Source organism: Phoenix dactylifera, chromosome 1 (assembly GCF_051530095.1).
Source record: "Phoenix dactylifera cultivar Ajwa chromosome 1, Ajwa_hap1_PhDact_Kaust_v1.1, whole genome shotgun sequence".
Taxonomy (NCBI): Eukaryota; Viridiplantae; Streptophyta; class Magnoliopsida; order Arecales; family Arecaceae; genus Phoenix; species Phoenix dactylifera.
Genome location: NC_143190.1, coordinates 33,190,603 through 33,214,946, shown reverse-complemented (window position 1 = coordinate 33,214,946; position 24,344 = coordinate 33,190,603). Strand labels below are relative to the sequence as shown.

At 40.4% G+C, this 24,344-nt stretch overlaps 1 protein-coding gene across 1 annotated transcript; it reads left to right on the top strand.

Annotated features, from left to right (window-relative positions):
* The first annotated feature begins 22,710 nt into the window (after window positions 1-22,710).
* On the top strand, window positions 22,711-24,129 carry LOC108511009 (kinesin-like protein KIN-14H). Its single transcript, XM_089930551.1, has 4 exons — window positions 22,711-23,139; window positions 23,221-23,295; window positions 23,471-23,617; window positions 23,690-24,129. Exons 1-4 carry the CDS (start codon window positions 22,816-22,818, stop codon window positions 23,879-23,881), a joined length of 738 nt encoding a protein of 245 aa, XP_089786677.1. The 5' UTR covers window positions 22,711-22,815; the 3' UTR covers window positions 23,882-24,129.
* The last annotated feature ends 215 nt before the right edge of the window (window positions 24,130-24,344 follow it).

The following is a 24,344-nucleotide window of genomic DNA, read 5'->3' as shown; positions in this document are numbered from 1 at the left end:
ATGTCATCCTCGCCGACGGCCGTCGATAGGTTGCAGTCCACTACCCTCGCCGATTTGAGTACTATGACCGTGACCCCCTCCTCATCCGGGCAAAGGTCGTCACCCCCTCCTCCCTCCTAGGTGGCCGCCGGCTTGCCACTGAGGGCGCCAGACTGTCGGTGGTTCCTAGCTTTCGCCGTCGGGGGCGGAGATTGAGAAGATGATTGGGTCGGTGAAGCTAACCTGATAAGCCACTCTAGGGACTCACCAGGATCTTCTTTATCCAGTATCCCAAGTATCCTGATAGGCCTTTACCTTCATACGAAGTCATGAGCCATGAAAGAAGAGAATAAGCTGCACCTCCCACTATGAATTCTTTGTTTTCTCTACGGACAATCTAACTGCACCTCCCACTATGAACTCTCACAGTGTTTGAAAAAGCCTAAGGTCCTGTTTGGGAGAGCTTTTGGAGGGCCAAAAAGCACTTTCTGGTCCTTCAAAAATATTTTTAGATAAAAAATGATGTTTGGTAAAATTTTCAAAAAGCTGTTTCAGTTTTTGCGGAAAGCTGAAAACAGCTTTTGGGGAGAAGCTCCAATTTGGAGCTTTTCGAAAACGTTGTTTTCAGCTTTCTCGAAAAGCTGTATTTTTGACCAAAACACCCCTAAATAAAAAAAATTCCTCCCAAAAATCTCTCTCACCGTCTGTTCCCCTCCCACCCAAACCCCCTTCCTCTTCCCCACCGCCGCACCCCCTCCCTCTTCCCTGCCCCCACGGTGGGGAGATGCCGAAGAAGAGGAAGACGGGTGGTCTTCCCCTTCCCGTGGCCGCACCCTCCCCCTTCCTGCAGTTGCCACCGATCACAACCCGTTCCCCTCCCGCATCCGCCACAGCCCGACCCCTTTTTGGCGCCGTCGGCCTCGTGAGAGGAGAGTACTTTCCAGGGGCAACCACGGCCGCCAAGACTGCCGCAGGAGCCGCTGGCCACGGCCCGGCCCCGCCCCCTCCCGCGGCCGCCGCGGCCTGGCCCCCTTCCAGTGCCGCCGGCCGCGCGGGAGGAGAAGAAAGGAGAAGGGGGGAGAGGAAGGAAGGAGAAGAGGAGAAGAAGAGAAGAAAAAAAGAAAAGAAAAAGAAAAGGAAAAAAAAGAAGAAAAGGAAAGAAAAAAAAGAGAAGAAAAGAAAAAAAAAGAATAAATAAATAAATGTATAAATAAATATTTATATAAATGAATGAATAAATAAATAAGATAATAAATAAATATATTTCAAAGATTGGCACGTGCATGTGTAAAATAAAATTCATATTGGCAGTTTTTATCCATTTTGCACAAAATAACTGCACTAGCAGTTATGTTTTGAACAGGCACTATTTCAAAAATTGTGTTGGTTCAGAGTTTAATTCATGGTTATAAATTGCCAATATCCTTCACAGATTAACATAACTTCTTCTACAAAATTTTTCATTTCGTTGTTCTGGAGAATCCTAGTTTTGTTGGCTAGGATTTTATTTTGGTTTTGTTGTATCCTGGAGCAAATTTGCTGGATCACCAACAGCAACATAGTGGGGCAAAATTCGCTTAAGGACAGTGTTAATTCACGCTTCAAGACCGGTTTCAAATACTAAAGTTCCTCCTGCTTCAACACAATCAACCTGCCAAAATAGTCCCTGATCACAAACTCCACTCCTCCCAAGGCACTATCCACCGACATACCACCATCGAAGTTCACCTTGAGATAACCAGAGGGTGGGGGTACCCAAGAAAGAAAGGCAAAACGGGGCGCTGCATTTTAAAATACTGGACCAGTCCATATGACCCAAGCTCACGATCCACGCCATCGTGGGAGGGCACCCCAATAGGCGCAGACGTCGACAAGCTAGGTGGCGCAGCGATCAGTGGGGGTGAGGGAGTGGAGGAGGCGTGGGTGGTGTGGACGAAAGGGAGATTTTGTTGGGCAGTGCTCTCTGCTTGCAACCATGTCGGTTTGGTTGAAAAGTGTGGTCATTTTGCAACCCAATTCGTCCAGTGTTCTTGCATGGTTGACGTTTATGGCCAGGCTGGTTAGATTGCTGAAGCTTGGGAGTTATCCAGTGAATGCCATTTAAGGCTACCACCTCTACGTAGGGATCGCTGCTCAATTCATGCAGGATCCATGGCAATCTCAAATTGGCTAAAATTGCAGCTAAAGAATCTTTCTGAGCTTGAACCAATAGGGTAGGGAATCTTGTTTTGCTTTCAAAGATGTGCTGCCAATATAAAATGGGGAGATGTTGCAATGGCAAGGAAGCAGCTTATGAAGGATGGTTTGCGTAAAAAAAAGGAGATAGGGAAGAGTTGGATAGAAGTTAAGGGCAAAGTTCAAATTTCAGTTGTTGGAGAGCCCAGAATTTGTCTTATGAAACTGAGAATATATGATCTTCATGGTGTGTGGGGGGAACAAAAGGAGCTGTTGAAGCACCATGGTGGGAAGTTGTTACTTCCTTTCGATCTCATTAATTAACTTGCCTTCTAAGATGCCAATGAGGATAGATAAGAATCCTAGGATGTGCTTGGTTCGCGACCAGAATCGGAATTGGAATTGAAATGGAATGAAAATTGGAATGGTCATATCCTCCGACGTGTTTGGTTTGTAATTGAAATCGGAATCAGAATATAATTTGAATACTAGAAGAGAGTAGGGATTGGGTTGTGAAGGATTGGAGCATTCCCATTCTCTTTTCGAATTGGAATGGAAATGGAACTTCTTCCAATGAAATGCTGAAATGGGAGCCACTCATTCCTATTCTGATTTTAAAGTCCAGCTCCTACCAACCAAACAATACCCCTAAAGTTGATAAGGACTATTGTTCTTATATAAAGTTTGCCTCCTCAAGTATCTTTCACAGGGAGTGTTAGGGATATTGAATGATTTCATCATTTTAGTGATGGCATTTGTTCCTGCTAGGGTTGGAAATGGGCTCGGGCCAACCTGAAGCCCATCAGGGCGGGCCGACTTCGAGTCAAGGTATGGGCTAAGTCCGAAAAGTTTTGGGTCGAGTATGGGCTTAATTATAGCGCCTATTTATATCTCAAGCTGGGCTTGGGTATATCCTTGGCCCAGACCCGAGCCCGAGCCTGAGCCTGGATAAGACCCAATACGGAGCCCAATTTTAAGCCTGAACTTGACCCGGTTCCGTTCCAAAGTGGGTCTACTCTCCTGAGGCTCAACCCAAATTTAGGCTCAAAGTAGATTAGCTGGGCTTGCTTCTCTCAGAAGAGTCCCAAACTCCTGACTTGGCGATTCTTGATTCCCCACTCCCAATTCTCAAATCGAAGCCTAGGGTTCTTTGTTCTCTACTTCTCTGTCTTTGATTTCTCATCATTCCACCTCCACGGCCACTCCAGAATCTAATCTGGCAGTCCCTCATCGCCATTCTCCGGTCTCCAGTCATTAATCTTCCTTAAAGCTTGTTCCTCATCGTCGTTTACTAGTCGCCAATCGTCGGTCCAAGTAAGGTAAAGTTGTGAAGATGAGCCCCCTATCATCAGTTGACTGCAAATCACTGAGAACTTAAGGTACCCTGATCTCTCTCTCCACTCTCTTTTATCTTCATTTTCACCGTGATTGACCTAGCCTAGCTACCCTCTCATTAAGCCAATCGTTCCTCCACCACCATCCCCACCGCTGCCACAGCCTCCATAAGCATCACCTTGTTCCTATTGCTGCTGATGGTGTCGTTGCTCCACCTTGGTGGGGTTGGCGGTGGCGGATGCTGGAGGTTTGGCCGGGGCAAATATAGATTATTTGGGCTTGGGCCTGAATAAACAAAATGTTATACAAGCATAATACCGAGTCTCATTGGGCTGGGCTCGAGCCAAGGCTTTCAAAAAAAAATTTTGGGCCTAAGCCCGACCCGAAGCCCGAAATTTTCTCCTAATATATGGACCAACATATCTGCTAATGGTTTTATCTTATGCATTGGCGAGAGATTAGCCAAACTTTCCATTTTAGGGTCTATTTGACCATTCCAATAGGGTTGGGCTGAAAATCTTGTAGGATTCATGAATTGGCCTGTCTATTTAAGCATGGCCCTATATCAACCAAATATCACCCATCCCAAATTCCGTTGGAAGAAAAAAAAGTCTCTATAAATATTTTTTTTTTCTCATAGCCCAAAGGCTTGGATTTGGACTGTGTTTAAATAGACTTTTAGAAAATGCAAGATAAAGTCTGATTTTCAGTCTAATCCTATATGGTATCCAAATTGGCCAGGGGCGGCCCAATGCATTTAAGGGCTTAAAGCAAACTCACTAAGGAGCGGCTTTTTTTTTTGAAAAATGATGAAAAAATTTTAATAAGTGCAAAATACCTTAAAAAATTATTTAAAAATAATTCGTCTAACTTTTTGAGATGCAAAAGTACTAATCAAACTTTTGTATTCAAAATTTATTAAAATACTGTTTTCATAGGATGATGGGTCAAAATACTGTGACAAGTGAGATGCAAACGATACAAGGTGATGGGTGAGACACCTCAATGGGGATTTAGCTAATGATGTTGGTGAAGCTTGAAGCTCCATCACATTCTTGTGATGTAGGGATAGCTTGGAGTGAGGATGTAAATGTTAGTGTTGTGTAGTCATAGTGTCATATGGGGAAATGTCTAGTAGAAGCAATTGAGTCTCGCCAAAGCAAGGAGCAGATAAAACCAATAGTTTAATATTTAATCATTGCTATTCACAACCTCCATATTTCTCTGAACTAACAGAAGGCTTTTAGAGAGGACACTCGCTGATACTAGATCATTTACTGATAAAATTTGTCTGGCGGGAGTTCTCTCAAGAAAACCGAAAGAAGGAAGGGGATTGTGTCAATCCATCAATCTCCCAATCCTTGCTTTTTTTGTGGATAATCTGAATCGCCCATGAGTTCAAATATCTTATACCAAAAAATTTGGGGTAAGGTGAAATGGCTAGCTAGCATATCATATTCAAAACTCCTCCCTTTTTCACGTCTCTCCAAGACAACCCTCAATGGTGGGATTTATCTGGGAATAATCTCCTCCCCTCTCCAAATAGGGCCTTTAGAGAAAAAGTGTATGGTGATTTGAAGCTAGAATGCCATTTGGTCATCATGTATAGAATGTATGGGGGTTATGTCATGGCCATTGATTTCCATATAGTCCTCCATAATGTTCCAATCAAGAAGGTTTTGTGCTTTATCTTTTTCTAAAGACAGCAAATAGGGAGAATCCTGAATTGTAAAATGTCCCAGTAGCTACTCAGCCTTTTCTACACAAATACCTCTTATCCTGCTGTCCCCATCGACATAGTACTATGTTATTGATAGTTTGACTAAGAAACAAAAAAAAACCTTCCAGCTAGGCATTTTGGCTGAGGTCTTAAGTTATTACAAATCGTATCATAGCGAACTTGGCCCATACTTATATGGACTAGAAAACACTGCAGCACGGATCCATTGAGACTAACCACGCCAATCATAGCGCTTATGATTAGATTTGAATAAATTTAAACCCTTGTCCTAATGAGGACATTAGAGCTTAAACTGAGAAAATATGTAAGAATCCGTGCGAGCATGTAATAGTTCCACATCGGTTGTTCACTAGATAGATCTTGAGAACTTATACAGGGCCAAAGAATCCAAAAAAATCTTTCAGCTAGCCATTTTGGGTGAGGTCCTGAGTTGTTACAGTTTGTTCTAGTCCATAACTTTCAGATCATGTCATTTCAAGCTCTCCGGCCACTCTTTTATGGAGTGCATCATACCATCCATGCTTAAATTTTGATGACAGATTCAAATTAAATCCCAAGTTGTTCTTTTCAAAATCAAACACTCTTTTACAGCCGGTTGTTTTACAAGCTCACAACCCAACTTGTTGTTTTACGAGGTCACAACGAACTCGGTCGGTTTTTCCAGGCTCACCGACTAGAACCACCCGATTGTTTTTCCGGGATCACAATCGAACCCTTACATGTTGGTTTTACCCTCGGCTCACCAACCAACCTCTACACCCTTGATTCAATCTCCCGATTGAATCAAGTGACAAGAAAACAGTTTATAAAGAATACAGGAATAGCTTCTTGAAAAGCAAATATAAACAATATAACTAAAGAAGAGTTAGAAGCCCTCAAACAGATTTTTAGATTTGAGGAAGGAGGCTTCTCGAACTCTGCAATCTCCTCGTGAGTGGGAAGAAGATCTGCTGTCAGATGAGGAGCCTTGAATGCGAAGAAGACGTTGGGAGTATGGACTTCAATGCACTTCTTCCTTCTTTCTCTTGTATTTTCTCTAGAGAGGCTTTGGTAGGTGAAAATCACTTTAGCTTTGAATGGAGTCTCTCGTTCTTCCCTTGCTACAGTCCTCTGTGGCTATTTAAGCCATTCCCCACGGAAACTAGCCGTTAGACACACTTTTCTAGCCGTTCTGCACATTCTGCACATCCTGACAATGTGTCCGTTGGGATCGGAGTCGACTCGCACGATCTGGAGTCGACTCGGCTGTAGCAGGAGTCGACTCATGCTTTTCTGGAGTCGGCTCGGCAGCTATTCCAGATTTGAATTAAAGTGGTCTTTTCGACTGGGAGTCGACTCCCCAGAGTCTGGAGCTGACTTGGCATTTTTGGAGTCGGCTCATGCCAAGGAATCCATGGATGTATTCTTCAACTTGGCTCACTCGAGTCGACTCGTGAATTCTGGGAGTCGACTCGGTGCTCAGAGCCCGAACTCCCGATCTTCTGTCTTTTGGCTCGTCCAGTCTTGGAGTCGACTCGAACTGTTCCGGAGTCGACTCGGCTCTCAGTATCCGGAAACCAGTTCTCTGTCTTTTTGGAGTAGCGCTGCCTTGGAGTCGACTCGAACTTTCTTGGAGTCGACTCGCGTCTCAGAGACAAAAACACTGTCTTCTGTCTTTTGGTGTAGCGCTGTCTCGGAGTCGACTCGGGCTTTGCAGGAGTCGACTCGGCTCTCAGTGTCCGAAAATTGTTCTCTGACTTTTGCCTTGTAATACACTGAGAGTCGACTCTCGCTTTCTTTGGAGTCGACCAGCCAACCATCGGAGTCGACTCGCGTTCCTCAGGAGTCGACTCGGCTCTCAGGGTCCAAAAACTGCTCTCTGACTTTTTGTCTGTAACTCCCTGGAGTCGACTCATACTACCCTGGAGTCAACTCGGCAAGCATCGGAGTCGACTCGCGCACTTTAGGAGTCGACTCGCTGACAGGTTCTGAGTTGGGTCTTTCTGTTTGTCTGTCTGTTCTTAGTCGGAGTCGACTCGTAATATTCCGGAGTTGACTCGAGCCTGTGCCAATGCTTCTGATACGCTTGGAGTCGACTCGTACTTTTCAGGAGTCGACTCGAGTCTCAGACTTTGGTTCATATAGACTTCTTAACTTATCCAAATTGTCTTGAACCAAATCTAGAGACTCTTAACCATAAATTTACAAGATTTTCACTGAAACACTAGATTGAATTCATTAGTAAACATAAGATATACTCAAATGCTTTGAGCTCATCAAAATCAAATAGGGTTACAATCAATCACTCCACAATCTCCTTCTTTTTGATGATGACAAAACATTGAGTATATGTAAAGTGAATTGCTCAAACAAACAAGGAAATTTACAAAACATTTTCGAAATGAATTCAAATGTCTGGTTATTTAATTTATCCATACTTGAAAGGTGTGAAACAATAAATTTTGGAGTTAAAGCTCCCCCTTTCATTTGGAATTATATAAACCTTCATATCATGCAATCAATTGTTTGGCTTATATATATATTTAATGATTTTGCTTTCTTAACAATTCAGATTCTCCCCCTCAACATATGCATTCAATTTTGTTTTGATTCTCTGAATTTTCTTTTAGTGCATTGAAACTTTTGAACTGAAATTTTTGGTTTTTAGAGAGAAAATCTGTCAATTTGTTCTTGAGTAGGATTCAACTAATCTCTGAATATCCCTTGAATAGATTCTGGAGATTACTCCATTAGGAGCCCCAATAGAGAGATAATGAGCCTCGAGGTATCAAATCCACTAAGAACAAATTATTGTTTGTTTTAATTTTTTGATTTTCATTTTGATTCCTTTTACATATCTATTAAATATTTCTCCCCCTTTTTGTCATCGTATCAAAAAGGAGGTAAGCAGAACACATAAGCAAGTAGAGATCAATGTGCACAATATTGAAGAAAATTGTCTACTCATTGTATTGATGTATATGTAAGTACATTTGTGAATACAATAAGTAAAGCAGTAAATACATGTCAAAATACAAAAAGAGCTAAGGCTTCCTCGAGGAGGATGCGGCTCCCCTGGGCTGTCTGGACTGTTGTTCCACGAGTAGGGTGACCGCATTGGTGACGTGCTCTAACTGTCTGATAATGGCCGAGGTGGCCCTGCTGTGTGTTGTGTCGAGCTCGGTCACTGTCTCTTGGAGTGTGTCTAGCTTGGCGATGAGCACATTCGCCAAGCGCTCGGCCCCCTGACTAGTGGTGCCCATATCCTGTCGGATGTCATCTCGCATCTGTCGTGTGGTGCGTGTGACATCACTCATGCTAGAGAACTGGGCTTGTATCAGGCTCCTGACATTGAAGATCTCCTCCCTCAGATGAGCCGTCATCTCGGTCACGGCTGATAAGAAAGGGACCAATGCAGAAGAGGGGGCAGTGGAGGGAGCAGTCGCTGAACCTCATAGCTCCCTCAGCAGATCGTCCCGAAGGTCCCTGACGATCTCCTGTCGCAACTCCCGGAGCTGCTCAGGTGAAATCCGAACCTCCATCGGCTGAGTGGGTGGAGCTGAGGAGGAGGGTCCGGCAGAGGTGGATGGGGCTGAGGTGGAGGGAAAGGTAGGGATGTCTGAATCAGGGTCAGGACTGGGGGAGTGTCTGGTAGTATGTGTGGAGGTAGATGGTTTTCTCACCCAAGTTCCCTCTACCTTATGAAAACCCATCCGGTGCAGGGTCCCCTCACCCATGCGATCTGTCCATCGCAGACCGCGAGAGGGTTCCCCCTCAGGAATAGGGATCCCAGACTCCCTAAAGATCAAGGTGTACAGCATACCATGGGGAAGGGTGAGCCTAGGCCTGTCTAGTGGCTCGCATAGGTATCTGTACATGAGTTTGGGGAAGTTGATTGGGGTGTCCTGGAGGATGTAGAACATAAGGGCTAGGTCCCTCTCAGAAACAAAATCGAAGCGGCTAGTCTTCGGGAAGAGGGTCCTAGAGATGATACTCAAGAGGAGCCGCATCTCAACTGACAGTGAGCTGGCGGACACCTCATCTAATGGGGACTGGGGTGAACACCCTAAAATGGCCGTAAGGGCCTCAGTCCTGTCCTCTGGATGTGTAGGAGATACCCCAACTTGGGGAAGATGGAGGATCTGAGCAATGATATCCTCCGAAATGAACAATGGGACACCGGCTACCGTTCCCTCTATCCCACCATGGCCCCTATGCACGGTACCGTAGAACTCCCTAACTAGCCCTGGGTATGTGGGGAGATCTAGGGAACAGAAGAACTCTAAACTCTGGGCCCTTAACCTCTCTCCTATGGTGAAGCCCTCCCGGGAGAGATAGTCAAAGTTGACGTATCTCCCGGTGGAGACCGCCTTCCCAGCGCACGGACGCGAGGGAGCGGGCCTCGGCGGGGAACGAGCTGGAGGTTGTGGCCTCACGGGATCGTTCCGAGCCTTGGACCGTCGCTCGGTGCCGGTCGCGGGTTGGGGCCTCTTCCAGCTTGGGACAACGGCTTTACGAGGCATGGTCGACCTAGAATGGGGTAAAACGCTAATGGACGGATGAAGGTCGACGGAGAAAGTCCTAAGGACGGTCGGAGACGATCTAGGAGACGGCTCTAGGGTTTTTTGAATAGTGGCGGCGGTGAATAGAAGTGTTGATTAAACGCTTGGATTAGGGTTAAAAAACCCGGATCCCGACCTCGAGTTGACTCCACTGAGTCGCGAGTCGACTCGACCTCGAGTCGACTCCGAAGTATGCACGAGTCGACTCCCCTTATGCTTCCATTGTCCTCGAGTCGACTCTCGTCTATGTGCGAGTCGACTCCTCCTTATGAGCCGACTCTGAAACTTACTCGAGTCGACTCGAACTCCGGCACGCACCTAAAAATCATGCTATTTTCGTACCAAACCAGGGACACTCACTAAGTTATGATCTAATTTGATGATCATAGTTGAGAAACTCTATTTTTAACACAATTTAATCATCAAAATCAATGAACTAGTGGAAAATACCACTAGTATGGATCAATCACTCCTAATCCCCTCCTAAGCACACTAAATCTCTCTTCACTTAAGGGTTTTGTAAAAATATCAGCTAATTGATCATCAGTGCAAACAAATTGAAGTGTCACATCACCATTCAGTACATGATCTCTTATGAAGTGATGTCTTATCTCAATATATTTAGTTCTTGAATGCTGAATTGGATTTTTAGTTAGATTAATGGCACTTGTATTATCACAATTAATGGAAATTTTATTTTGTTTAATGCCATAGTCTTCAAGTTGTTGTTTAATCCACATGATTTGAGCACAACAACTCCCGGCTGCAACATATTCAGCTTCAGCAGTAGATAATGCAACCGAGTTTTGTTTCTTGCTAAACCAAGAGATTAAATTTTCTCCTAAGAGTTGACATGACCCGCTGGTGCTTTTTCTATCAAGTTTACAACCAGCAAAGTCTGAATCTGTGTATCCTATTAAGTTCAGGCTAGATTCTTTAGAATACCATAAACCTATATTCTTTGTTCCTATTAGGTATTTAAAGATTCTTTTGACTGCAATTAGATGAGATTCCTTAGGATTAGACTGATATCGAGCACATATGCATACACTAAACATGATATCAGGTCTACTTGCAGTGAGATACAATAAAGATCCTATCATACCTCTATATAACTTTTGATCTACAGATTTACCTGATTCATCTTGGTCTAATTTGCATGATGAGCTCATGGGTGTGCTGATTGGCTTGTTTCCCTCCATATCAAACTTCTTAAGCATCTCCTTGATGTATTTAGCTTGATTGATGAAGATCCCCTCTTTTGATTGTTTGATTTGAAGCCCGAGGAAATAGTTCAGCTCTCCCATCATGCTCATCTCAAACTCACTCTGCATTAAGTCAGCAAATTCTTCGCAGAGGCGATTGTTAGTAGCACCGAAAATAATATCATCAACATAAATCTGCACTAATAACATATCTTTGTTTTTCTTTTTCAAAAATAGTGTTGTATCTACATTTTCCCTAGAGAATTCATGATCTAGTAGAAATTTGCTAAGTCTTTCATACCATGCTCTAAGTGCTTGTTTCAAACCATAAAGTGCTTTGTTCAATTTATATACATAATTAGGGTATTGATGATTTTCAAAACCAGGATGTTGTTCTACATATACCTCCTCATTAATATACCCATTTAAAAATGCACTTTTTACATCCATTTGAAATAATTTGAAGTCCTTAGAGCATGCAAATGCTAGTAAAAGTCTAATTGCCTCAAGTCTAGCTACAGGAGCAAAGGTTTCATCAAAATCTATACCTTCTTCTTGATTATACCCCTTTGCTACTAGTCTAGCCTTATTCCTTATTACAATTCCATTTTCATCAAGTTTATTTTTATAAATCCATTTGGTACCTATAATTGAATATTCAGAAGGTCGTTCAACTAGATTCCATACCTTGTTTCTAGTAAATTGGTTTAATTCTTCTTGCATTGCATTTATCCAATTTACATCTTTTTCAGCTTCTTCTATGTGTTTGGGCTCAAAATGTGAGACAAAAGCAAGATGATTATTTAAGTTCCTAAGAGATGCTCTAGTCCTAACAGGTTGAGATGGATCATCTAAAATCAATTCTTTAGGATGCCCGTGAGCATACCTCCAAGCCTTAGTTAGCCCATGATCCATCATATCCTCTTGGCTTGATGATGCATTTCCAATTAATTTTTGTTCATCATCTTGTAATGTCATCTCATCAATCTTTTCTTCAAGAATTTCCGTATCATCATCAAAATTAACTCTCTTGCTAGAAGAGATATCACTAGAATCATCAAAAACAACATGTATGGATTCTTCTATAACTAGGGTTCTTTTATTAAAGACTCTGTAGGCTTTACTAGCTGTAGAGTACCCCAAGAATATACCCTCATCAGATTTAGAGTCAAATTTTTCTAGATTATTTTTCCCATTATTATGAACAAAACACCTACATCCAAAGATATGAAAATAGTTCACTTTTGGTTTTCTATTTTTCCAAAGTTCATAAGGTGTTTTCTTTATAATGGGTCTTAATAAAACTCTATTTAATATATGACATGAGGTATTGATGGCTTCTTCCCAAAAGTACTTAGGAAGATTACTTTCACATAACATGGTTCTAGCCATTTCTTCTAAAGTTCTATTTTTTCTTTCCACAACTCCATTTTGTTGTGGTGTCCTAGGTGCAAAAAAATTATGAGTTATCCCCTTTTTACTACAAAACTCATCAAATAAATGATTTTCAAATTCGGTTCCATGGTCACTTCTAATAGCTATGACTGAAGTATCTCTGGCATTTGTTACTTCTTTGTGAAATTTCTTGAAGACTGAAAATGCTTGATTCTTATGACCTAAGAACATGACCCAAGTGTATCTAGAATAATCATCTACAATAACTAGACCATATTTATTTCCACCTAGACTTGTGGTTCTAGTTGGTCCGAATAGGTCCATGTGTAGTAGTTCTAGAGGTCTAGAGGTAGAGACACAATTTATAGATTTAAAGGAGTTCCTTGATTATTTGCCAAATTGACATGCTTCACATATTTTATTCTTTTCAAACTTTAGTTTTGGCAAACCTATTATGGAATCTCTCTTAACTAGTTTTGATATTGTGTCCATGCTTGCATGACCTAACTTACGGTGCCATAACCAACTAGCATCATTATCCTTAGTATCATTAACAACTAAACAGGGGTTATGTTTGGTGTTGAGAGCACAAAAGTGCGACCTACATGTTACTAAAATTAGTGTTATTGTTAACCGATAATGATAAATTCACTGGATTAATATTATATTTGGGTTTAACATAGATTAGTATAAATTAGAGATAAAATGCACATTGAGTACAAATTTGACTTCAAATCGGGTCCGAGTCGGGTTCGGATCCGAGTCGAGTTCGGATTCGAATCGGGTCCAATTTCTTTGTGCTTTTGGGAAAGAATTTTGGGCAAATCTAATTTGGCCATATCATAACTATAAGGTGCTGGGTGACCCATGACTCGAAAGAATTGCACTTGACCTCCAAGATGACCCGTCTACAAGCCAAATTTCATATCACACTATTTTTTCTATATGACTAATTGAATGGAACTTGGTGTCTCCCAGCTCCTTCCAACGCAGCTATCCTCCTTCCCGATTCGCTTCCGTGATCTAGGCCGCCCGCGTCCACATCTTCAACGCCATCCTCCTCCGCGATTCCTCCCAGCTCCAGCCAGGATGCAAGCCGAGATCGCGTGCCAGCAGCCCACCTTCCGCTCCATCCCGCGCGTCTCCTTCCTCCCGACGATCACGCTCTCAGCTCTTCCCGGATCGTAGCCGCATCCCGACCATCCATGATTCCGCATCCTTCCCAGCAACCAAAGAAGGAAGTCCTTATCCGTGCCTTCCTTCCGTGCACCTCCGGCTTCAGCCCCCCTTCCAGCAAGACAGATCCCAAACCGGAATCCAAGCCGCAGATCCCTCTTCCGGATTCAAGCCATTCGCATCCCCCTCTTGGCCCAAAGAAGGAAGCTCACAGCCTCCCAAATCAGCGACTCCCCTCACGCGTCCATGATCTTCTCCTCCGCAATCGTAGCATCTCAGCTCTTCCGGCTTCAGCCCTTCCTTCGCATCGGAATCCCAGCCGTGATCCACTCCGTGACAGCTCGCCCGTGATCCCAGCGCCCGGATCTCGTCCGTGATCAACTCCTCCCCGCGTCCCCACCTTCCGATTCCAGGCCGTCCGCAGCTATAAGAGGAGAAGGAGGAAGAGGAAGGGGGGTGTGCTCGGTTGGGGTGGGAACCAAAGAAGGAGTCGGCTGGGTGTTGAGAAGAAGAAACAGAGCAAGGCTCTATTCTTGGGAAGAAGAAAGGAATAAAGAAAGTATTTTATTTTGGGAGCTCCACCGTGGGAGAGAGAGGGAGAAGAAAAGTGACTTGTTCTACTTTCTTTTTCTTTATTTTATTTACAAAAGAGAAGGAGTATTAGGTCTAATCTCCATTGTTATTTGTAATCGATGTTATTTTTATCAAATCTATCATTTCTTTTTCATGCAATTCTTGTTCTAGGTTTAGTTTAATTTCTGTTTTCTTCATGCAATGGTTTAATTTTTCTTTTTATGCAATACATTAAATTTTCCTTTATGCAGTTTCTTCTTGTTTTCATCCATTTTTATTTATGCCAAAGCTTTTCTTTGATTAGTTAAAAATATAAATGCTCTTTAAATCTAAGTACATGTCTTTTTATTATTTTTAAATAAAAAAATAATTCTCCAGTAGACTAGAGAATTCATCATCATCCCCGATATAATATTTTTCTTCTATTATTCAAAAATCGATTTTGAATTCGAGTGAACGTTCTAATTTTTATGCAACTCCAATCACCTTCCTGTGGATCGACCTCTTACAACCACTATTCTTTGAGTAGAACAGGTAAGAGTAAATTTAAATTTAACTTTTGTTCGTCGGTTCTAACAACGATCTGTTTAGCATATTTTTAGTTAGACAGGAATCAGACGAACAAAATTTTGGCGCCGTTGCCGGAGAGGCAAATCGAGAAACAAGAACGATCACGAAGATCAAATCGGATTTTGGATGCCCCGAGTGAACGCACTTCGGTAGTAAGTTTTTATTTTTATTAATTTTTCTTATTTTGATTATTTTCAGTTAGTAATTTTGTAGTTATTAAATTCTGAAATTTGAAATTCGAAATTAAAGTTTTCTAAAAAAAGTAAAAAAAAAATTTGAAAAAAAAATTTAAAACAAAAAATTCAAAAATTCAAAAATTTAAATTCAAAATTTGAATTCTATGATTCGAAATTTAAAATTCAAAAAAAAAGGTTAAAAAAAATTAATTAAATTAAAAAATTCATAAAAATATTATTTTTGCTAGTAATTGATAAGGTGCAATCTTCCGAGGTTATCATACCTTTATTGGGGCTCCTCACGGAGTAATCTCCAGAGCTTATTCAATGGGCATTCGGAGATTGACTGACGCATAAGGATTAGTTTTACTTTACATTCAAGTTATTCCTATATTAAAAATTAAAAAAAACAACATAAACTTAAAAAAAAGAAAAATAAAAAAAATTGCTTGCTCATTTAATCAGTACAACCTAATGACATTGCATAAACTTTAAAAAAATATTGATTATTTGCTGCATTTAGTATTAAGCATTTGCATAAAGTAATTAAGGGCAAAACCCATTAAAAAGATAAGGTCGGGAAGTCATTACCTGTCCTTAGCCCAAAAATCACCACCTTGCATATTTATCCTAAGCCAAATTAAATTAAAATCAAATTAGACGTTGGCCTTAGGGTTTTCGAGCTCAATTAAGCTCTTGGAAAGAAGCGGCTGAAAGCCACTCCAGTGAGGATTTAGTAATTGGTGATGTCTTGGAAAGTTTTACAACAGTGAGAACTGTTACGGGTATTGTGGTATCGGTGTATCCCTCTGGCACCACCGCACACCCCGGGACTTTTCTGGTCACTGGTTACTGGATCACTTAACTGGTAAGCTCAAGCTTAATCTGAAAGGGAGATTAGGAGCTGTCTAATCTAGAGAGAATTTCAGGAATTTTTTTAACCTGAAAAGTCTCTGTGCAACTAGATTTAAGAAGCTACTAAACCTCACTTAGTTCTAAGACTAATAGGGTCAAATTGTTGTGTGGTGTTGATTGTGGTCATCTGTGTCTAGCCCTTCTCTTCTCTTAGGATTTCGTTAATTTTAGGAGTCGAGTCTAATTAAGTTGTGATAATGTATGCATGGTAGAAGGTCATTAAGGGATAAGTTAACTCCATTTGATCCTGAGATTGATAGAAATTTTCATCACAACCTGCGAACTATAAACCAACCGTCGATCTCTACAATGGGTGAACATATTAGAACCCTGAATGAATTGTTTGCACCCGCATCCGCTAGTCCCCCTACTTGCATAGTATTACCAATTAATAACGCAGCCCAATTCAAAATTCGGGCTGCAACAATAAACATGTTACCCAAGTTTCATGGGTTCGAGAGTGAACAACCCTACATTCATCTAAACAAAATTTTGACAATCTGTCAAACGTTTAGAAATCAAAACTTAGATGAAGAAGGTATTAAATTAAGATTGTTTCCCATGACTTTAGAGGATCGTGCCGCTGCATGGCTATATTCCCTTGCTTCAAATTCCATCACATCATGGGAACAACTATCTAAGAAGTTCAGGGCTAAGTTCTATCCTATGGTAAAGACTGAAAAAATTAAGGATGCCATAAGAACTTTTAGAGAAAAATCTGAGGAGGAATTTTCCCAGATCAGCCTTATCAAGCCCATGGTGTGGGCATTTGACCAACAAGTCCATAGAAACATGATTGAGTCCATGCACAAGGGTAGGTTCATGAACCAAACCCCGGATCAAGCCTATAAATTTCTTGTTGACTTAGCTGAAAATGCCCAAAATTGGAGTAGCTATGGTGAGGAAGTAATTAGAGATGAGTTTGGGTCTAGAAAACCAGGTAATTATGAAATGAAAGCAGACCCAGAACTCAAAAATGTCATGTCCAATCTGGTGGCTGGAATGAACAACTTGAGTAAAAAGTTTGATGCTTTCACTATTTGCACTAGTTCGAGTTCATACAAAGAGTCAAATCCCGTCATGAAAGTGGATCACGAGTCATATAGTTTGTGTGTTTTGTGTAACAGTCCTGAGCATCTAGTGGAGTGCTGCCCTAGTCTGCCTAACATAAAGGCCGAGCAAGCAAATGCTCTAAATTCATATAGTGCCTTTAAGAAGCCCACTCCCAACTCGTTCAGCCCAGTTTACCACCCTGATAATAGGTTCCACCCAAATTTCTCATACAAGCAAAATGAACCTATTCAGCATCAAGGTGGTCCACCAGATTTTCAGAACAACTTCCCCAGGATAGGTCCACCACAAATGAACCAACCTTTGGTTCCATCTGTACCGCCTTATAATGCCCCTATTCCACAGCAACCTTCACAATTAGAAACCATGATGGCTAATATGATGAAACAACAACAAGATTTTATCAAGCAACAACAACAGACCAATACAGCCCAAGCCCAGACTAACCAATTCCATGCGCAAGGAATTGCAAAACTTGAGGTTAGTCTGAGCCAAATAGCTAACTCTCTAGGGGATAGGAAGAAAGGTGAACTACCTAGTCAACCAGTGCCTAACCCTAGTAGACAACAAAATCAAGGTCAGATAGGTCAGTATCAAATCAATTCTAATGGAAATCCGACCTATGAAGTTCAGGCAATTACCACTTTAAGGTCTGGCAAGCAAGTGGACAATAAAGTCCAACTTCCTGAAAATGAAAAAGAAAATAAAACTGAATCCGATAAGAACCCTATTCAGAAGAGGGGTCAAGAACAGGACAAACCGGAAAAAAGGGAAGAACCCATAGAAACATACAAACCCAAGGTTCCCTTTCCCAGTAGACTTCAGGACTCCAAGAAACAATCTAACTTTGATGAAATCATGGAAGTCTTTAAAACTGTTCAAATAAATATACCTTTTCTCGATGCCATAAGACAAATTCCCTCCTATACAAAATTCTTGAAAGACCTCACCACGGTCAAAAGAAAAACAAGTATTCCTAGGCAAGCTGTTATGGCTGCACAAGCCTCATCTCTCATTCAACAACAGATTGCCCCGAAATTCAAAGATCCTGGTTGCCCAACTATTGAAATAAAAATAGGAGAGACGATCATCCAAAGAGCTCTATTAGATTTAGGAGCCAGTGTAAACCTACTTCCCTACTATGTGTACCAAAAATTAGGTTTGGGGGAATTAAAGCCTACAAATATTACCCTTTCCTTAGCAGATAGGACAGTGAAGTACCCCAAGGGGATTGTAGAGGATGTAATAGTAAAAGTAAATAAGTTTTACTATCCTGTGGACTTCGTTATCCTTGAGACTGAACCTGCAATACATCCAGACAGTCACACACCTATAATTTTAGGTAGACTTTCTTAGCCACAGCAAATGCTGTGATCAACTGTCGAAATGGGATGCTGAAGTTATCTTTTGGTAACATGAAAGTCGAGCTTAATGTCTTCAACATAAGTAAACAACCACCAGACGACAAAGAAACACTACAGTAAAAGTGTGAAAAGCCGACGCTAAGGGAAAGCGTCGGCATTTCCTGCTCCCGCGCCAACCTTTCCCGACGCTCTTAGTGAGCGTGGGAAATTTGAAGCATTGGACGATGCTTAAACGCGTCGTCGTAGACTTGAGGCTAAAACGACGCTTATAAGCGTCGCCAAGGCCCCCTTAAAACGCAGCGCCCGACCCCAAGCCCGCATTCTTGCCCTAGCTACTCCCGATACCCCTTATTTTTCTCTCCGGCGCTGCCCTTGCCTTCGTCTCCGGCGCTGCCCCCATCTCCCTCCTCTCCGGCGGCTGAAAGCCACGAATCGGACTTCCTTGACGCCAACGGCCACGTTCCAGAAGGCCTACCTCCTCTCCGGCGTCGACCGACCGACCCCATCGCGCGCTCCGCCCGAGGTAGTTTCTCCTACTCCATTCTCTCCCTCCGTCTCGCTTGTTCTCCTCCTTCTCCTCCTTCCTCAACACGCTCCTTCTCCTCTTCTTTTGTATAAGCCTTGATCGAGCTTCGTCCTCGAGAATCACACCAACTATGGCAAAAATATGTTTTAAGGGGATCGGAGCAGCTCAAACTAGGTTAGTGCCTCCTTTGTAATGGAGATGAGCAACATTTGATATTAGAGACATCAATATGTGCTGTAAACGATAAGCCACCTACTAAATTTTTTCTCTGCGGAGAAGATGGATTAGGATCGACAAGATCGTGCTTACTGTCTAGACTCTTTTCAGCACTTCTGGGTTACTAATAGATTTTTGCAGTAATTTTTGCATACTCAAATTTCTGGGCTACATAATTTGGTGCATTTTGAAGAAGTAATTCTCATATTTAGTTAATCTTGTGGAATTATGCCTGACTTAAAATATGTTATTAAAATGCACTTTCAGAAATTTAGAGCCTCCATTAATTCAAATTTCTTAAAAAAAAATGTGTATATGATACAGTGTATACATATAAATATATATACATACTTACATTGTTCATACATAGATACTTATATGTGTGTATATATTCATGCATATGATGTATATTCATTGATATGCATGTATTAATAGTTTATATAAATGCATATGCACATGCATAGATTCATGCATATGTTCAGTGAGATGTATAATATTTGTAACATATGTGCGCATGTACATGTATACATGGACTTATTTAAGTGTTCATATTATTTGCACAGACTATTTTAGGTATGAATGTTTGCATTTATGTATTGTTTTGGTCAAGAGCGAACTATGTAGGACAAAAATGATTGCTAGCTTATTAATTGGCAATTTCAGCATGAGCTTTTGTCCCTTGTTATGACTTGCATTAATGTGAAGATATCATTTAAGTCTATTTTGTATCATGGATGAAACATATTGACAGCTTTGAGTTGCTCTATGTACCTTAAAGTTTGTTTGGCGTCACTCCTGTATAATGCTTTTTCTTCTACTGTTGCTGGCTCCAAGAACCTTCTTAGTCTATGATATAGTCAATTTAGACAGTAATATCTTATTGTTACATGGATATGTTTGGCAGACCCTGCCAATCTAGATTGCACAGAAGGGTATACACCTATAAGATAATCATAATAATTAAGATGATTTAATATTTATAAATGCATGTAATATGTCCGTATAATGTTACAGGTTTATGTGTGGTTTATCACTTTGATCACCAGAATATGACAACAGAACAGTTCTATCATTAACTCAAGCAATATACAAAAGGGAAACTAGTTAAATTCTGAAATATGTGCATTTCCAATTTGATGCAATGTACAGACTATTGCATGACTTTATGTGTTCCTGTTTTGTCTAGTTTGGTCACCCATCAAGCAATGGGAAAAGTAAGAATAGTAAAAGAATTTCTTGTTCAATCTTTATTAGAATGTTGATTTAATTGTTCATATGACAACTAACAAAATTCTTTTTGTTACGAACAATAGAAGGTTTAGGTGAAGACTTGTTGCCTATATGAGATAATTGGAGATAGTTTTTTATACAAGGAATTTGTTGTAAGTGATAATGATGGCCTTTATGTTGATTCAACATGTGCTTGCAAAAAAGAGACATTGATGTTCATCCTGAGGTTTATTACTTTGTGGATACCTTTGCTCAAAATGGCTTCCAGTAATGGACTGCTATTTTTGTGATCTCTCTGCAATAGGGTTTTCTCACAAATCAGCAAAGTTTGCCCATTTGTTTGGAAAACAAAATGTTCACTTGTCCATTTTGATGACTATGTGAGTAGGTTTTGTGGCAAGTTGGTTGTTGAAGAATATAGGTTCTTCCAGAAGATATGGAGCAATATTTTAAAGGACCAATGCAAGCTTTTGATTCTGCTATTGTTTATAGTGTGCAGTGACCTTAATGTGTTTCTTATGATTGATGCATGGCGTATTTAAAAGAAATCTGTATACTTTAGAATAGAAGCTCCTACTGACTTGGGTTGTAATGCTAGTTGTTCAGTTTTCTGCTGTCTATCATATTAATTTCCCCGACAGTGTTTGCTTTTATAATCTAGTGATTCCAACATATTTATGCATTCGCTTGTCAGTATATTGCTTTTGCCGTGGATGATTGAAGTTGTTAGCTATAGAATTATTCTACTACTGGTTCTTTTCTGCTGGCATAATCTGGCTAGAACCTTCCTTACTGCAGATCTTCCAGACAGTAGCCCAGAAATTTCAAACTGTGGTGCAGTGCGTTAGTGTAGCTGTTCATTATTATTTGGTTAGTGGAATTTGATCCTCCAGATTATCCTTGGTAATAAAGTAACAAGAATATTTAATTATTTGCCATTATCATAGATTTTATGATTTACTCATGAATTGCCCATGACTGATTCAAAAACTTTGATGCCTTACAAATTAATGATGCTATATGTTGTTACTGGTGGTCTTGTTTTTGCTACTATTTATGGTTAGTTCTCACCAATTCTATTTTTCTTGTGAAGAAATATAATAGATAGTTCAATAATCAAAGTTTCTTTATTTTTGTTGTTTTTCTAATCTTTGATCACCAGAAATCTTTCCAAACATGAATTGTCCTCATTAGCTGAACTGTGCCCAAGAGCAGTAGAGTATAGAGATCAAATTGGTTTGGTATTAGAGTATCCATGTCATTCAATTGGAGCACATGTTAAACAACTGATGATCAAAAAGATTGACACAATAGAAGCTTATACATGTTAAACAACTGATAGTTCAAGCAAGCTATATATTGCAGGGCTTTAGTTTCTATCATTTCTCTGTTCTAATTGCAATTTGAGGAGTCCTAATTAGAGTAGGATAAGTGCAAAGTTTAGACCAAAAAAGGAATCTTATATTCTAGTTGTTTAGTAGATGCAGGGAGACATTCTTGTTGTATCAATATCATCGAATATACTTTATATTATATTTAATGTAGCTTTCTTCTTGAGAACATGATTTTGAATTAAATATTCTGGCAAAACTTTTCCTGCCTGTCTAGCTACTATCTCTGCTTTAACTATCATAGCTGGTATCCCAGTAGTTTAGGATACCAGCTATGAGTTTTTTTTAAGAGCTACGACATTGGCATCTCAAATAGAGCATCATGAAATACGAAAATACATGCTCTTCTGAGAAGCATTATCTTCATTCCAGACAACATATTCGGACATTTAAACATATCAACAACTTGCAAGGATAAGAAATCAAACAGTAGGTGAGTTGATGTTTCTCGAACTGGTTGTTGTTGACATTCTTAAATAAATTTCATGTGTTCATGCTTGTGTTGGTACATCCACAGGGATTGTAGGTGAAGAGCCCTCTCTTTCACCCCTTTCACCGACACTGTTATCTGCAAACTTTAAGCTTGCTGAGTGGTAACCTTTCTCTTTCTCATTCTCATTCCATTCAGCTGCATAATATACTTCTTCTGTTGCATTTGGTTTCGTGCCTTAATTACATGTGGACCTTTAATTACAAGTGGACCCCATTGTGGGAAATAAATCCGCACGATGGGTAGGGTGCAGCACATGAACATTAATTACATTAATTACTTTGCATTTTACTTAATTTTGTTTATCTTTTTTTTAAAAACTGCAGTTCAATCGGTATTCTAATAGAATGGACAAAAGTTGGATAAATAAGTTAAGATCTAGTGCTGAATATTTGGATGGAGTTCAGAATTTCATTAAGTTTGCTTTTGAGAAATCTAATATGAACGGGAAGATTTTATGTCCATGTCAAAAATGTGTAAACGGTTCTGCTCTTGATCCAAAAATTGTTGAAGAACATTTGGTATGGAATGGTTTTCTAAAGGGTTATACTGAATGGGTACTCCATAGAGAGTTCATACCTTCATGTAACCAACCCTCCGATCTAGAAGACACCTTCAATTTTGAATGTAGTGATACGGAACAAAATTCTGTAGAAGAAGATGATATAAGGGGCCTACTTAGAGATGCTCTTGGACATAATATCAGAACTGTAGGAGAAGATGAGCGTGCAGTTATTGATCAGTCCATGCATGTTGAGGAATCTATACATGCTGATGACACAGCTCATTTTATCATTATTTTTATATTTATAATTATGTCACTAAAGACCCATAGCTTTTTATGTTGGATGTTCTTCCAGTCATCTCAGCAAGAGGCTATTAAACAGAAAGAAGAGTTAATGAAGGAAGTAGGTTGCCTTAGAAGTGAATTGCATCAAGTAAGAGATGAACGCGATCATACATTAGCCCAGGTGCAAAATTTAAGTGTTGAAATTGCAAATTATGAAGAAATGACTGGAAAGTCCTCAAAGGCTTTGGATAGCTTAACAACAAAATCTACTGCCCTTGATGTTTGTTGTATCTTCTCGTTTATTTTGAAAGTTGTGTATTTGCTATTATGACTATTTATTTTTTAAATTATATATTTGCAGGAAACGTGCTCTTCCCAAAGAGAGCAGATACAGGTATTGCAGCATCAGCTTGCTGCAGCAAATGAAAAGTTGAAGGTTAGTGACAGCTGAGTTTCGAGAATTGTAATATCTGAGTTTGTAGCAATATTTGATATTCTTGTTCCATGCCTTAGGGAAAGGAACTTGTTTTGGCAGCAGTAAAGCAAGAAACATCTTTTCAATGTTATTTAGCTATTTCAGTCAGTTTTAACAACTCTGTTTATTTTTCTAGATGGCTGATTTGACTGCCATCGAGACAATGACAGAATATGAAGGACAGAAGAAGACTGTAAAAGATTTGCAAGATCGTCTTGCAGATGCAGAGCCTCAAATCTTGGAAGCAGAGAAATTGCGCAAAAAGCTGCACAACACCATACTGGTACTTATGTTACTTATTGTGGCTGATTATTTTTGCCAATAATTTTGGTGCTAAATCTTCTTCGTTCTGTAGGAACTGAAAGGAAATATCCGAGTGTTTTGTAGAGTACGCCCTGTTTTACCTGGCAGTGATTGTGGTGGCACAGAGGGGTCAGTTGTTTCTTATCCTACATCACTTGAATCTCTTGGTACGCCCTGTTTTGTAGAGTACGCCCTGTTTCTTATCCTACATCCTACAGAGGGGTCAGTTGTTTTTTGGTATTAGTCTGGACTTTCATATTCTCTAATGTTCTTGCGGTGACTTAACCTAGGTTTTCCACTCTGATCATTTTGTTGCCTGGCCAGTTCTACCGATTCTCTTATCCTTTTGACCCCTAATGGTGGCTCTGATGCCATTCTTGTATTACATCTCTAATATGCAGCATCTACTTCATGCCATTTTATTATTTGTTTAACAAGTGCCACCTTTATTTGATTTTTTCTGGTGATGGCATGCTGAATTTAAGAAAATGAATTGTCTGTTGTTGCAGGTATGCATATTTGCTTATGGGCAAACAGGTTCTAGTAAAACTTATACAATGATGGGCACGCCAGAACCGCCTGAGCAGAAAGGGCTTATACCCCGATCTCTGGAGCAAATATTCAGAGGATGGAAATATTCAGCCAATCTCTACAAAGTCAGGGATGGAAATACAAAATGCAGGTCGAGTTTTTTGGGACATTCTTGA

Bases quoted from the DNA above. Each gene is read 5' to 3' on its own strand.
- LOC108511009 (XM_089930551.1), top strand. From the start codon at position 22,816: ATGCATGTTGAGGAATCTATACATGCTGATGACACAGCTCATTTTATC. The intron at 23,140-23,220 runs GTTTGTTGTATC...ATATATTTGCAG, and splicing joins CAAAATCTACTGCCCTTGAT to GAAACGTGCTCTTCCCAAAG. The intron at 23,296-23,470 runs GTTAGTGACAGC...TTATTTTTCTAG, and splicing joins CAGCAAATGAAAAGTTGAAG to ATGGCTGATTTGACTGCCAT.